The sequence below is a fragment of the Mustela nigripes genome, chromosome 9, assembly GCF_022355385.1.
Source record: "Mustela nigripes isolate SB6536 chromosome 9, MUSNIG.SB6536, whole genome shotgun sequence".
In the NCBI taxonomy this organism is placed as follows: domain Eukaryota; kingdom Metazoa; phylum Chordata; class Mammalia; order Carnivora; family Mustelidae; genus Mustela; species Mustela nigripes.
In genome coordinates this window covers 64748168-64764787 of record NC_081565.1, presented here as the reverse complement: position 1 = coordinate 64764787, position 16620 = coordinate 64748168, and the positions used below count along the sequence as shown (strand labels likewise).

The following is a 16620-nucleotide window of genomic DNA, read 5'->3' as shown; positions in this document are numbered from 1 at the left end:
TGTCTGTCTCTTTGAAGATTATAAAAAAAAAAAAGAATTGACATTAAAATTTCCATGGAAAATGTTCATACTTGCAGGAATATGTCTGTGGATCTCTTTCAGAATTAGCAATTCAGGGCAGAGTTGTAACAAAGCAGATGCTAAATTGTGATTTGCTTACGTTCATACTACTTAAATTTATGCGATAGCATGGGCTTCCATTCATACTACTGACACTTATGCGATATGGAGCAGACTTTACCAATTTAAGTGGAGGGAGGATTGAGCTAGATGAGGAAAAAACTCTGTGCCTAATATTGCAGTTCCCCTGCAGTCCACAGCTGGGGTTTTTCAAAGGACAACCAGGAAAGAGTACTAACAGAGCTCTTTGCCAGACCCAAAATGGCTGTCCTGAGGATGGAATAATGTCTCCAAATGTCTCTGCACTCCTTAGAGAAAAAGGGTATGTGGCTACAAGATGATACTACTTCCTTTCCAAGTTATGTTTTCTAGATTGTAGATTGGTCTCCTAGGACCTCCACTCTGTTGTGCACAATGCCCTTCAAAACGATGAGCTCTCCTTTAAAACTCTAGCGGAAAACCCAACCCACAAGTCACAGTTTCCATCACAATGACACATCAACATGATTAGCACATTTGCCAGGCCCCAGCTGATTTCTCGGAAGAAGCAAAGCACCTGGGAGCAGCATAATGTGATGAAGCAGATACTAGTGACAGAAATGACAGCAGCCCTTGGGCAGGGGACAAAAATCAGAAGACGGACCTCTGAGTCCTTGCTACATGGGGGAAATCCTTCCTCCTAGCTGTTTATAAAAAGAAGGCTGATGGTTTAGATTGTAGCTTGATGACCATCATAAGAATTTTATTAGCTCAGAAGTCACCCACCTATTTTTCAAGAAGGCTACGTCAAAGCTATAGATGTAGATTGACTTGTTTGGTTCCTTTATTATTTAACTTCCTTAGCATAATTGAATTTGGGCAGGCAGAAATGTTAGCCTGTGTGTTGTCCTCAGCCTCTATTCCCTGCCGAAATATAGCTCAACTATTAAGCACAGAGACCCCATGCCCAAAAAAGTACTCTGTATGTAATAGGTGCTTGATACTTGGTTGAATAAATGTGTTCTGAATGATCGGGTAGAAGTAATATGTTCATGGAAGGAGCATTTAGAAGCACTACTGAGGGGCGCCTGGGTGGCTCAGTAGGTTAAAGCCTCTGCCTTCGGCTCAGGTCATGATCTCAGGGTCCTGGGATCGAGCCCCGCATCGGGGAGCCTGCTTCCTCCTCTCTCTCTCTCTCTGTCTACTTGAGATCTCTGCCTATCAAATAAATAAATAAAATCTAAAAAAAAAAAAGAAAAAAAGAAGAAGCACTACTGAATAGTAACAGAAATTATTTGGGGGTCATTTCTGTAGTTAGGCTTCTGCTTAGAGTTTATACCTTTTCTCTATGCTTAATAAATAGATTTTAAGAGAAAAAACTGCAGACTACATTCCTGTTTTTCCCCTGTTTGGCAATTCTTTTGTTTAGTTTTTTTTTTTTTTTTTCAGGGTCTAATTTAGTATATTCCTACTTCCTAGAAAAATAAAACATTCCACTTGTTTTTCATGGAAAGCCTCAAGTAAATAAAACTAACTTAAGCTCCTTATAAATGTAAGAAAAGAAGCATATGAACAAGTGAAAGGTGGTAAAAACTATATGTGCCCTCACAAAGTATCTGATTTCATTTTTGTGCAAAAGTAAGAGACTGTAGACATTACTTCATCCTGGGCAAAATCTACTCTGGCCTGCCCAAGACTAACTCTGACATTCTCTCTCTTGACTCTGTGTGGGAAATTCCAGGAAAAAGCCAAGATTTCAAGGTCCAGACCCTCCTGTGTGCAATTGAAAGCCAACTTTCTTCCCTTTTAATGGTTCAAAATGAGCAATACTATTTAGACTGCTCCCACAGTATGCGAGCAGGAATTACGTAGAAGGAAATGGTAAAGTAAAAGACATTTAGGAATGGTTATGATTAAGAGTTTTCACCACAAAGAGAGAATGCAAAGTAGAAAAAGCTTCTTGTTTCTAGAACTGAGGAAACTTTATTCTGGGCACATACATTATATTTCATGGGTTAGGAGTATGGAGTGAATGCATTCATCTTTTCTCTTTAGAAAGTTACTGGTGATTGAGACAGTGTTCTGCTCTGTTAACCTCCCTCATGAAGTCTCACATCAGGCCCTGGCACTTTCCAAATCTTTGTCAGTTTGTGATTTGCCTTTGACTAGTTCTTTCTTGCCCTCCTCCTGTTGCACTTAACCATATTTGCCATCCAGGAAGGTCATCATGATTTCTTTTGGATAATGATGATTCTGGCAGGCATGTTCCACTTCTTTTTGCTATGGGTTTTTGTCTTGGGCTTGGCATTCATGGATTTTCTCCTGTGAGCGAAGTTCGAAAGTGTACCTGTGACCATCTAGAGCAGTAGGATTTGGTGTCTGGTTTGCTGACCCACTTGATACTTAAGATTAAGGGGAACCAAGTAATTTGTGTCACAGGTCAGAATGGTGCGTGAAATTTGGAAGAACAATTTCGGAGCTGCATATTCCTTTAGGGGGATTCATTAGCCACGAGGGAAAACCTCCAAATTTATGGAGGTGCTTGAGCTCTCAGCTCGGTAGGTGGCGCTCTTTTACCTGGTTCACAAGAACGATCTTGAAGGTCATTCTCTTCTGGGTCTCCTGTGCCGCAGGCGGTACCATGTTCAGGAAAGCTGAAGCCCTGCTGGGTGGCATCGGTGCTTGAGAAGCGGTGGCATGACCTGGCACATGGCCTCGGTTAGGCAGTCCCGGCGCATACCAGTCCAGAGCATTCTTACTGTCTCCTTTGTTCTGGTGCCAGTTCCCGCCCTTGAGTAACAGCAGAGAAGAGCTAACGAAAGAGTCACGCCATGGGTATTCAAGAGGGTGGCACTAACTCATAAAACCAGAACGTGTTGACACAGCAACTACAGAATAGTGAAAGAGAAAAGACTGGGGTTTGCTGAAAGACCCGAGTCACTGGGCTAGGAAGCCAAGGGAAGAAGAGCAACCCAAACTGGGACCTTGACCTCTTTTTTGTGTGTCTGTTATTACAAGAAATACATAAGATGTATAAAACATGCACATTGTGAATGGTGCGACTATCTACATTTACTTATTAATACACATTTTCTTATATACATATGTTCCTGTACATATTAAGCATCTTGAATTTGTGATACAAAGATATGCCAGAATCATAAAATAGCTTGTTGTATGGAATGGTTTGGGCTGCAAACTCTGAAGTTAAGAAGAGTGGCGAGAGAAGGATTCAGTGATGAGGTAGGAAACAAGCAATGACTACAGAAGGATTGAGGAAAGAAATCTGATATGTTAAGTAAAAGCATGTATCAATTCGATGTTTCCAAATGCTTCATGTTATTTGTCTAACCTACAGTGCAAGAGTTTAAAAGATAAAGTGAATGCTTTTAGTAGGAAGAATTTAAGAGCCTGTCTTAATTTTCAGTGAAAACAATAACTCTTTACATACAGAAAATTATGTGAGATGTTTAACTTTGCAAAGATAAATAATCTGCTTTTGCCCCTGTAGAAGCAGAACGGTTATGGGTGCTGTGGCTGTACTTTTGCAATGTGTTTTGTGAGTATTTCCAAGACTCCCCTAGAAACAGGACAGTGACTTAACCATCATTTTGTCTTTACTTTATTATTCGTAAATAGTTTGTATATATATATTAATTTTTTTCTTTTCATAAGAATGATACTCCCAAATAATTGGGAAGTTTTTTCTTTTTTTGGCAGAAAAGTTCTCTCTCCCAACCGTGGACTGATTCCATCATGTTCTTCCTTTTTTCCTCTTCAGTCTTCCTCCCTTAGAAGATAGAATCTTCAAAAATATTCATAGGGCAGGTTTGTTTTTTTTTTTAAACGTGATACATAAGAAAATAATTAAGGTAATTGTTTTAACACTGTCTGGTAAGAAGAATTTTTCAGAGCTAAATTTTAAACTGCCTCTTGTGATTGGAAAAGTAACCCATTTCAAATCCTTAACCTACCCTACAAAAAATACAGTGATCTTGTGTTTTTTCTGAAGAAAAGTATAGGCCCGTTTTGGTCAGGAACATGTCTATTTGGATCTTGTAGCAGCTGTTACTGTGATTATAAGAACAATCCTTGATACGAAGTATCTCTGTCTTTCTAGTGAGGCGATCAGAGTATAAGAATTTTCCACCCTAAATAAGTTCCAATTTGAGAAGGTGGTGTAGGGGTATTCAGGAACTTTCTGAGGCCCAGAAGGGAGGCGAGATGGGTGGCTGCTCAAGCCTGTTGGGTTAGGGAGTGCCACTTCCTCTAGGCCCCTTCCTACCTCCCCCCTCCCTGTTAGTCTTGCTAATGAATCCCGCCTGGCCGTGAAATCATCCAGTGGTGTGATGGGCTTCTGGCCTTTGCAGAGGAAAAACTCTGGGTTAATTCAAGTACAGCGTGTTCTCTTTGTTTTGCAGCTGGTGTAGCAAGGGAGTCTAGGGCAAGTGGATTGAATCAAAAAGGAAAATGAAGGCATTCACTGTCTATTTCATCGAGGATGGCTCATTTAAAGTAAACACCATTTAAATAGTCTCCAAATGGCCCATTCTATATGAAGTCATACAGGATGCCCCCTTTAGGCTGTCATTCTCCTTTAAATGGATCGCTTTGTGTGCACTGCGTTTTAATGCCATTCAACCTTAAACCCCATATGTGGGCCTCATCAGGCCACAGGCTTCAGTGCACATGTGGCAGCCATACCTTCAACATTCTTTGTCTCTGCCTCCAGACAGTCAGCGCAAGCAACAGGGGGAAGGGAGTTGTAAAGACAACAGCAGTTAACATTTCTTCAACACTTATTATGTACCAATTACTGTGTCTAGTGATTTCTCCGTATATTATCTAATTTAATCCTCACATAATCCTAGGGGGCGGGTACTACGATGATTCCCTTGTTACAGGTGAGGGGATTGATGCATAGAGGGATTAAGCAGTGTGACTGGTAAATGTGGCTTTAGGAATTGAACCCCAGCAGTCAGATTCCAGAGCTGGAGCTCAGTCAATGGACACATTCAGAAGAAATAAGCTCTCATCAATTCTTTTCTCAGGGTAGGCTTATCCCAAACAATAGCTAATCCAGAAATTATTTCTCTTTGTCTTTGGAATGCATGCTCTGCTTTCTGCAGGCAGAAGTTCTACCTTGTTACTTGCCCTTTTCACAGTTGGGTTTGAGGATGAGATCAGGTATTCCTTGAGCGCCTAGCTCTCTGTGGCAGTGGGCAGTCTTCATACAAGATTGGGCTCAGTGGAATAATCCATCAACAGACAACCCAAATGAGGCTTTCCTACCAGACATGCCCTCATAGTAAGAAACTAGTAAAAACCTCCCCCAGAGAACTGGAAGCATTCAGTTGTCACAGCAGTGGCTCCAAACGTTCACCCAGGGTTGGGCAAAAAGCCCAGGGCTGGACAGCTTTAGGGAACTTCTGTGAAGGGTCCAAATAGGGTCTCTGGGAAGTGTGGTCCTGGCCAGTTCCTTTTTGCCCTTCCCCCCCATTGATCCGCCCCTGTTAAAACTGGTACTTGGTAACCTAGAAAACCTTTTTTTTTTTTTTGCTGTGAAAGCCTGAAGTCTGAAACAGTTTATTCCACTTGAGCTCTACTAAGTAGAGGAGCTTCGAGAATCTTAAAAAATTAAAAATCTTGAGGGTGGTATAGAAGAAAATCATCTTGAACATTTAAAATACGGGTTTGGGTGATGTTTTCCATACGTGCCCCCCACCCCCATCCTTTTCTTTCCATTGCTTAACTTCAGAGAAGACGACAAGGGAGCAATGGGAGCTCTGAAATATTTTTGCTGGACCTAACTGAGATTCTGCTACCACTTTTGCTATCTTACTCCCAAACTTCAGGTCATTTAAGGTTTCTGCCTTGAAAAGAAAAGAGAATAGAGGAGAAGAGAAAATCAATGTCATTTCTCTCCCCTGCTACATTTCTTTATGGCGTCGTCGTCTTCTTCTTTTTTTTTAAAAAAGATTTTATTTATTTATTTGACAGAGAGAGACACAGTAAGTGAGGAAACACAAGCAGGGGGAGTAGGAGAGGGAGAAGCAGGCTTCCCGCTGAGCAGGGAGCCTGAATGCTGGGATCATGCCCAGAACCCTGGGATCATGACCTGAGCCGAAGGCAGAAGTTTAACAACTGAGCCTCCCAGGTGCCCCTCTTTATGGCTTCTAATGCCCTCCCCACATCCCCTCTAGGATACAGATATTCTGATAAAGGCCCTGGGACAGGATGTGATTTGGGCACTCTCTGTGACCTTGTGCAGGCATCTAACAGATACACCTTATTCCATTAGCATTGTCCTCTCTGGAAAGCAGTTCTGGTTCCTGCTGTTTCCACAAATCTCTTCTTGCCCATGTGCCAGATGTACGGTACCAGAACCGGAGGGACAGCAAAAATCAGATCAACACTTTTGATGCAAATTGTAGGGAGAAAGCCTACTGTGTACACAGTTTCATTCTTTTCCCTCCCGGCTTTATTGAGATATAATTGACATATAGCATTGTTTAGGGAATACAGTGTCATGATCTGATGTGTGTATATGTTGAAAAATGATTAGCACAATAAAGTTGGTTAACACATCCATCACCTCATTTAATTATAATTTCTTTGTTTTGTTTTAAGAATTTTTAAGATCTACTTTCTTAGCAACTTGTAAATACATGATACAGTATTATTAACTAGAGTCACCTGGCAGTATATTACATCCCCAGAACTTATTTATCATATAACTGGAAGTCTGTACCCTTTGACCCCCTTCACCCATTTCTCTGCCACATCCTCTACCCCCCAACTGCTGTCAGTCACCAGTAATCTGTTTCTATGAGTTTGATGGGTTTTTTAGATTCCACAAATATGTGAGATCATTCACTATTTGTATCTCTCTGTCTGACATATTTCACTTAGCATAATGCCTTCAGTGTCCTTCCATGTTGTCCAAATGGCAGGATTTCCTTTCCTTTTTCTTTTTAAAGATTTTATTTATTTATTTGTCAGAGAGAGAGAGAGCGTGAGCACAGGCAGATAGAGTAGCAGGCAGAGGGAGAAGCAAGCTCCCTGCCAAGCAAGGAGCCCGATGTGGGAGTTGATTCCAGAACGCTGGGATCATAACCTGAGCAGAAGACAGCAGCTTAACCAACTGAGCCACCCAGGCATCCCAGGATTTCCTTTCGTTATGGCTGAGTAGTATTTCATTGTGCATATATACTGCACTTTCTTTATCCATTCTTCTGCTGATGGACATGTAGGTTGTTTCCATGTCTTGGCCATTGTGAATAATATTGCAGTGAGCATAAGAATGTCGAAATCGCTTTGAGAGAGTGATTTCATTTCCTTCGGGTGTATACCCAGAAGAGTCATTGGTGGATCATATGGTAGTTTTATTTTTAATTTTTTGAGGAACTTTTGTACTGTTTTCCATAGTGGCTGTACCAGTTTACATTCCTAACAACAGTGCACAAGGGTTCCTTTGCTCCACATTCTCACCAGCACTTGTTTCTTGTCTTTTTGATACCAGCCATTCTGACAGGTGGGAGGCAGATCTCATTGTGGTTTTGATTTGCATTTCCCTGATATAATAAGTGATATTGAGCACCCTTTCATGTACCTGTTGGCAATTTGAATATCTCCTTTGGTAAACTGTCTATTCAGGTTCTTTACTCATTTTTAATCATATCTTTTGCTATTGAGCTGTATGAGTTCTTTATATATTTTGGATATTAATTCCATATCAGATACGTGGTTTACAAATATTTTCTCCCATTCTGTAGGTTGCCCTTTCATTTTTTTAAAAAAAGATTTTATTTATTTATTTGACAGACAGAGATCACAAGTTGGCAGAGAAGCAGGCAGAGAGAGGGGGAGAAGCAGGCTCCCTGCTGAGCAGAGTGCCTGACGTGGGGCTCGATCCCAGGACCCCGAGACCATGATCTGAACCGCAGGCAGAGGCTTAACCCCCTGAGCCACCCAGGCACCCCACCAGTGTTTTATTCTTTAAAGCGTTTTTTTAATAGGCTGTTGTTTGTTACTTATCTCTAAATTGTCTCTTTCTTCTTAGGTATATTTTATCATTTTCATATTACCTCAGGACCAAAAATATTATTCTTTTTTTCTTAAGGTGAATTTAAGAAATTAATTTCTTAAGATGTACTTAAGAAATTAATTGACTGATTATTGTAATATTTTTATACTAGAAAGGCATATGTTCAAAGAGTCAGTTCTGTTGGGTTTATTTTAATTTAATTTAATTTAATTTTTAAAAAGATTTTATTTATTTACTTGAGAGAGAGATTGGGAGAGAGCGCAAGCAGGGAGGAATGGCAGGCAGACAGGGAGAGGGAGAAACAGGCTCCCTGCTGAGCAGGGAGCCAGATGCGGGGCTTGATCCCAGGACCCTCAGATCATGACCTGAGCCAAAGGCAGATGCTTAACCCACTAAATCACCCAGGAGCCCCAGTTCTATTGGGTTTATTATACTTCTCCCCAAAATAGCAGTCTTCAGTACCTCTATTGTATTTCTTCTGTTTCAGAAGTAACCACTTTTACCTGTTTTATTTAGCTAATTATCTGGTGTATATGTCCATGTTGTTCAGTAAGATGCATGATGTTTGCATCATGCAAGTAAGTAAGATGTTTGGGGATGATAAGGATTTAGCTCTCTCCACCCTACCATCACACACATACCCCTTCCCCAAATCCCATCATCCTGATATAATTAATATCATAACCTTGATTAGATCAGTATTCTTTATATTATTGTATCTATGCTGTTAACAGTTGAGTCTTGTACAACTTTGATTACATTATTATTTCTGTACATGTTCTTTTTTCATGGGGGCTACTCATTGTGTTATTATTTGTTTTTCCTATTTACGTGGTTTTCTAAGTATTTACCAACCCCAGAGGCTTTGACAGTTGTTTAAATCTGCTAAGATGCTCAAATATATCAAGTTTTCTATCAGTTTGCTCCTCCTAAAAAAAAAAAAAAAAATTGCTCCTCCTGAAGCAGCCTCTCCCCAGGCTCTGGAAGGTGCTCTGAAGAGCAGGGTTGCCCTCTCTGCTGGGCTGTAGCTGGCTCCTGGGATCTCACTTCTCCATTATTCTACAGGTTCCCTTTGCTTCTCTCCTGTGTTGGCTTGTTCGCCTTCCTCTTGGTTTACTATATCTTTTTGAAGCATATTTTACATACTTAAGTAGCTTCCAGAGAACAGAATACGTGGGAGGTGAATTTTTGTGAAACTGCATGTCTGAAAGTGTCCTTATTATATGTGATTTTTTTTTTCCTCTTTCTGGAAGCTTGTGGAATCTTGTCTTTGTCCCTAGGGTTCCAAATTTCATAACAATATATCTCGATGTGGATTGATTTGTATCCAGTGTCCTGGGTGTTATATGCCCTTATGAAGTTGGAAGCTTGTGGCCCCTTAATTTGGGGGAATTTTTCTCAATTTTTTTAACTGATGCTTTTCCCCCTTCTATTTTCTCTGTTGTCTTTTTCTAGTACTTCTATTACTTGGATATTGGACCTGCTGAGCTTTTCTACTTTTCCCTCTTTTTTTTCTTTCTTTTGCTCTACTTTCTGGGAGACTGCTCCAACTTTATATTCCATCTCACACCTTTATTGAGTTTTTCTTTTCTTCTGTCACGTGTTTCATTCTCTTTACTTTGGAATGCTCCTTTTGTAAATTATACTGTTTTTATTTCAGCACGGCAATATTCAGTTCCTACTGGGTATGTGTTGTGGTGTTCTCTGAAATTTTCTTCTCCTTACGTGACCAGTGACCTTTAACTTGCTTGTTTCTGTTTGTTTTGGTCTCTCAGTGTCACAGCAGCGGCTTTCTAGAGGTCCTGGAAGTGCTTGATTTGTCTGTAGGCAATTAGGAACGGGACTAAAATGCTGATGGGAAGCTCTGAGTGCTTGTGTAGGGCTTCTCAGCTGTGAGTTTCACCTTAGGCTGATCATAGGACACCTCGGAAGTGAGTCTCCTTAGTTGTCTTCTCATGGACTATTTAGCGTTTTTTTTGTTCCTCTGCCTGGAGGGTAAAAGCCTGATTGCCTGCTTTCAGGGAACCAAATAAGAGAAGATGGCTGGTGGTCTCAGCATCTGATATGCATATGTTCATCGAATCCCATTCATTTGCCGTCAATTGTGCTGTTTTCCCCCCTCCTCCCCCTCGCACCGCCCCCAATCTGGAGGCCCTCTCTCTTACTCTCTTTAGAAAGTGAGTCTCCAGTTATTTGCTGGGGTTTTGGAGGATGGGGAAATAGGCCACATTAGCGGTAGAGATTACTTAAAAATAAAAATAATTTTAAGAATCCATTTACTATCCTTTAATTGGGTTTGGGGAAGAAGCAAGCATAGCCTCATGTGTGCAGTCTTCCATTTGTACCTGAAAGCCTCACCATTGCTGTTTAGTTACTGATGCCCAAGTGACTGAAGCTTTTAAAAGGGAAATTCAGTGGCCCATGGTAAACGCTCCAAAATAATCCTTCAGAGAAGGAATGACCAGACCACAGCGCTTTGAGTAAGAGAATTTGGTTAGTCAAGATTTTTTCTTCTAAACCGAGGCTGCTGAGAAGGTTTAGTTCCTCAGCCGCAGCTCCTTTCTTCTTCCATCTGCACCCTCCCCCCAGACCTCTCATTGTGTCGCCCCATCCAGACTGAAGTTCTTGTGGGACAACCGTAGAGAGGCATCAGACTGCAGAGGATGAGGTCCTGAAGGGAAGGTGGAAAAACTGAGGGAGGGGGCCTCGGGGCAGTGCGTCCTGTGGGATCCACGGCACGCTTTTATCAAGACTGCTCTGTCTCTGTGCCCTTCTTACTGGCTGGGGATCAGAGCGGCAGTGCTCTCTAAAGCCATGGCTTTCTTTCAAGCTCCAGAGAAACTACACACATCACTGGACTGGCTCCAACATCACCGGATTTGGTTGTCTCTTTAAAGAGGAGCGTGCCTTCAGCTTCTTAGCTGTGGCAAGAGGGATCTTGTGTGGCTGTTCTGACTCCAGAAACAGGATGACCTCACAAGCATATCTACCTCTGGGATAGGTGTTCAGTAGTTTCGAGCCTGCCCTTCTATAGTCCTTCTTCAAATAGCTCCTCGAGTGACTTCAAAACTTGATGTCATGTCATATTGATTCAAACTTGATATCATGTTTTTTCCCTTATGTTTAAACCTTTGTTTCCTATTGAAAATTTTGTTTTTCCTTTCTTTTCTTTTCTTTCCTTTTCCCCTTCCTCCTTTCTCTCTCTTTCTTTCTTTCTTTCTTTCCTTCTTTCTATCTTTTCAACAAATATTTATTGAGTAGCCATATCTGCCAGGTCTGGGGATTGACACAGTCCCTGCCCTTGTGGGCTTAGGTCCTGGCAGAGGCCCAGTGGAAAGTCTTGGGGCGGTGAGATGCGGCAGTGGGAGGTACAAAGGGGGATGGATGCTTCCTAGTTTTGGGCAAAGAGGCCCCGGGAGGTGAGGGGCGGTGGCCCGAATCATAGTCATGCCCTTTCTGGCTGATGTCTCCCTGCTGCGTCCATGCAGCCATTAAAATTTTGTTTTTCACTGGAGGAGTTCTGTAATGTATTTCTTTGGATCTAAGTTAGTATAATTTCAGGGGATAATAAATAATGACCCCTCCACCTTCCTGAGTTCAGAATTAGTTGTGAGACAAAGAAGATAAGCATAAGGAGATAAAAACCGAACCTTTATTATTGATTTTTACTGCCAAAAGATTTTGAAAAATGTCATGTTAGGTCTGTTGGCTAATATGGGCATGTTATTATTTTGACCCTGTATTTGACCTCTTATCTACTCACTGACCTAATTGGCAATCATAGGTCACTCCATGAGTGTCTGACCATCTAAAACTTTTTATCAAGAATAAGAGGAATAGCTCCTATAAAGGAGTTAGTGAGAAGCTGAAAGAGAGGCTAGAGGTATTTGTGTAATGGAAGTTCCCTCAATGTAAAGTTCCTTCCCTCCATGAGGAGAGGAGAAGTGTGTTCCATAAACGTGGTAATACCAATTTCCCTGAAGGCACACCATCAATTTATAGCAGATGTTCAGGAAGAAAAAAAAAATACTGTATTAGATCAGGTTGTATGACACATTCAGATTTCAGAAACATTAAAAGCATTTTCCCATCTTAGAAGTCAGGAAGGATAGTGTTATAAGCAATCAATCATTTGTTCTTTTGGTAAACACCTTCACTCCGTTTGGCCTGAGTGGTGTGCACACCTCTGCTGGGGCGGGGAGCTCCTGATGAAATTCCAGGCCTGTTACAAACGAGCTGGGAGTCCTTGGCTCCCCTGAACCTCTCTATAGGCCTGGTTTTCATCTGCTTAGTGAGGAATCGGGGACCAGCCCAATACATGAACAGAGAAAAAGGATGAAGGATAAACTTGAGCTTCCATAGCTAATTAGTTTCAGAGATGGGACCAAAATCCAGGTATCTTCCTTTTCTAGTCTCATTGTTCTCTACCATGTCCAGTTGAGACTGATTCTTAAATCGAATGTATACAAAACAGTTTAGCACCACAGAAGTGATTGCTCATTTGTTCATTCATTCATTCATTTACTTATTCATTCAACAGAGCATCATTTTTGGTGCCAAATACTGTGCTAGGCAATAAGTATGAAGAAAACATGGTCTTGGGGTGCCTGGGAGGCTCAGTCGGTTAAGCTTCTGCCTTCAGCTCAGGTCATGATCCCAGGGTCTTGGGATCGAGCCCCGCATCAGGCTTCCTGCCTCTCCTGCTCACTCTGCCTGCTGCTCCCCCTGCTTGTGCACACAGTCTCTCTCTCTCTGTCAAATAAATAAATAAAATCTTAAGAAAAGAAAACATGTTCTTGTCTCTATAGCAACATATAGCCTCTGCCTTTACGTGTTTGTAGCCCTTACGTGACCACCTCAAGTACCATCTTTTACTTATAGCCTGACTTGAAGCACTTCAAACTGATCCCAGGTCTTCGAGGAGTTACAGACCTCGTTGGCTGCCCCGAAATAGTCAGCCCTTTGTGCTCTCCCTAAGACCTGTAGTGATGCTCCTGCCGTAAGTAAGACCCACCCCCGAGAATAGCTTGTACCATCATAGCACACAAGTTCAAGTGCCTAAAGAGAAAAACTATAGAGTGAGGTCCAGAACCCTTTCTTGGCCTCATTATGGTTCTTTCTCTCCTTCTGCTTCTAGGGTGCACAAGCTGGCATTACTACGTCACCATGCCAATGCCAGCCTCCACCTTCACTATCGCAGTGGGCTCCTGGACAGAAATGAAGCCAGAGCTCTGCTCGTCCAAGGATCTGGCAGCAGAGAGATCCCTCTCACCTTCTGAGACTGACTCCAGGTTGGTATTTGGGAGCTTGCTGAAAAACAAACACTTAAAGGACCAGTATGATGCATTTATTCCAAGCACTGGGAACGTGAGTCATCCCTGCTGAGAAGCTAGACCAAAATATGATTAAGCAAAGCAGGAAAAACCCTACTGGGAGGACAAGAGAGTTGAGAGGCAGAAACGTGGGCATATTATTCATGCAGAAAGAAAGAGAAAAGGAGGACATATGAAGTTCTCTGTGAAGTCAAGTGACATAATTTTATGTGTTGGGGTAAGTCAACAGAATCCTCAGACTCAACATTTTACCTCCTTTATTTTTTAACTTTGGTCTTTAGTGCTTAGTTGGTCAAAAACACAACTTAATGAAAAGGGGGTGCTTGTCTGTTGGATCACTTTGTGGGCGACCTGCTGTTTAGGTTCCCAGGACTGCTATTAGCCGTTCATTTGTAGGGATGTCCGCTTCCCCCACTGCCCAGTGGGGCTAGTCAGCCTGCTTTGGGGCACCAGACACGTGGTAGCTGTTGCAAGGTCATGGGGCTACGAGTAACCTACTGGCTCAGAACTCTTATCTTCGGTAGCGATTTCTTCTTTTTTCGGACTGATCAGAGCAAAATCTGTTTCAAGTTTTTAAAAAGCAACACAGGCTACTGGGTATTCACTTGCAGCCTCCGCACACGTTTAACAATTTCTAACTTCGAAAGCCATAAGAGAGGAGGGGAATGTCTGTAGGAAGTACAAAGTGTTCAAAGTGTGGGGCGTTGCCTCATATTCATCTCTAGGACTTTTACACCCAGCTCAGTTTAATCACTTTTCCTGTTTACACAGAGTCACTAGGTCCAATACCTTCCGGAGGAGAAAGCCCAGGGTAATGGTACAGATGGCTAGCTCATCCTGGAAGACCAACTAAGACATGCTTTGTAGCTCAAATTCCTTCTGTGCCGGTTGTGTTTTGCCATGTTGCTTTCCCTCCTCCCGCAATGGCTGCAGTGGCTGGTTGGTACTATGAGGACAGAAAGCTATTAAGCCCCCTCCTGGGACAGGCATGTCTTCACTGCTTGCATTTTGCTTTTTGGAGAAAGGGAGGTAGTTTCCACTTCCTGCTTAGTAACTTGGCTATTTTGGACTATCTTCCCTGAGCCATATAAAGTATCCTAGGGTTTTATTAAAATCCTTGGATTTTATCTATGCACACTTGAGAGAAGAGGAGAGTTGTGGACAGAAGTGATACATGTCACTTTCACATGGAAATATTTAATTGCATGTAAGACCCTAAGTGATTCCTTCCCCTGACACTGAGCTCAGAATAGGCCTCATTTTGCAATCTCAGGTAGCCCAGATTTCTGTGTGGGGAGGACAGGTGCCCTGGAGAATTACTTGGATCCTCAGTGGACTTGTTATGAGCAAGAAATAAACTTTTTTTTCGTTAAGCCACTGAAACACTGGGGATGTTTATTATTCAATGTCTTCTAGCCCATCCTGAATTGATACCAAAATCACTGGATGTTTGAAGTCAGGGAAAGTCTTTTTTCTTTCTTTTTAAAGATTTTATTTATTTGACAGAGATCACAAGTAGGCAGAGAGGCAGGGGGGGGATACAGCCTCCCCACTGAGCAGAGAGCATGATGTGGGGCTCCATCCCAGGACCCTGAGATCATCACCCAAGCTGAAGGCAGAGGCTTAACCCATTGAGCCGCCCAGGCGCCCTGAAGTCAGGGAAAGTCTTGATCTAAGTGTCATCTTGGTTAGTCCTGAGGGTATGTCTATAAGATAAATAGGCTTTATGGTCTCTGTTTTATAGATAAAGGTACTGAGGCTTTAGACAACAATGTGTCCGGGTTCATAGCTCTACTGAGTTATAACACCTGGATTCCTATCTGGGCTTAACTCCATACAGAGGTGATTCAGAATCTTACCTGGGGACATTCTTTTTTTTTTTTTTTTTTTAAGATATATTTATTTAATTTAGAGAGCACAAACAGGAGCAGTAGAAGGGGAGGGAGAAGGAGAGGGAATCTTAAGTAGACTCTACGTAGAGTCCCATGTGGTTCTTGATCCCAGGACCCCAAGATCGTGGCTTGAGCCAAAACCCAGACTCAGATGCTTAGCTGATTGCATCACTCAGGGGCCCCTATCTGGGGACTTTTAAAAACTGTGTATAATGTCCATGCCTCGCCTAGAGTCCAGTCCAACTTCATATCTGGAGAGTCATTCCCATACTGAGTCACTGTTACTGATTGTGATGTGTTACACTGGTACGGAGGATGGAAGTTGAGAGTTCTGCCTTTGAGTGTGAAGGTGCCGTCTGTGCTGCTTGGGTAGGTTTCTTGGGGCAAAGCCATACTTTCCTGCTCTGTGGAATAAAGACTTGGCTTGGGGTTCTCCAATTCTTCATAGTAAAGAAGCAGCTTCAGGGCTGCTTAACCATCAGAGGACATGTGCAGTTGAAGTCTGTGCGCCTCAGGGGAAGGCAAAGGAAGAAATGTGTTCTTTTGTCTTTCTAGCCATATTCCCAGGGATACGAGGTTGGGGAGTGGGCAGCAAGCATTTCTTATGTGTTCCCTCTGCTGCCCAGAGGCCACTGAGGTGGCTTTTCCTGTTGTTTGCATCCATAATTCTGAAGGAGGAGACCATGGCCCCTTCACGTTGGCATTCTGGGAAGAGACGGCATCTGAAATTCTGGTTGGGGTTTAGGAGAAGGGGTCCAGTTTGACTCTTTTCATGTCCTTTTGAATTGACAACCAGCTGTGACACAGGCAAAAGAAGAGCACAGGAAGTTTCATAACTGACAGAAGGTGAATTCGGGACAACTCAGTGGTACGGCCTCAGTGGGCTTTCTGATACTCTGTTCCCAAGCTAGACAGACTCACCCATCTAGTTACCTCCACAACCCAGGCCCACACAGCCTGCCTCGTGTCCAAAACATCCCCTATCTGTGGGCAAGCAGATTAGAAAAGAGGAAGCCCCGTGTGGCCAACCCTATCAGAGCAACTCAAGCCAGGTCAAAGGTGCCAGTCCAGGGAGGCACGCTCTTATGTGGGAACGCGAGGCCTAGGGCATGGAGTCCTTCCCACACACTCTTCCATGTCTGACATGCTATGACTAAGTTTTCCCTTCATTTATCACCGTGCTTGTCCATCAGAAATGTACTGCTGATAAAATAATAGCTTGCATTTGCTTAATCCTCCCCTGGCTGCG

At 42.5% G+C, this 16620-nt stretch overlaps 1 protein-coding gene across 7 annotated transcripts in view; it reads left to right on the top strand.

Moving 5' to 3' along the window:
* Positions 1–16620, top strand: part of AOPEP (aminopeptidase O (putative)) — a 333646-nt gene that overhangs the window by 54527 nt on the left and 262499 nt on the right. For all 7 annotated transcript variants that reach the window (XM_059411725.1, XM_059411724.1, XM_059411728.1 and 4 more), the window contains exon 4: positions 13284–13437. In XM_059411725.1, the coding sequence (XP_059267708.1) occupies positions 13284–13437 (154 nt within the window). The remainder of the gene's footprint in view (positions 1–13283; positions 13438–16620) is intronic.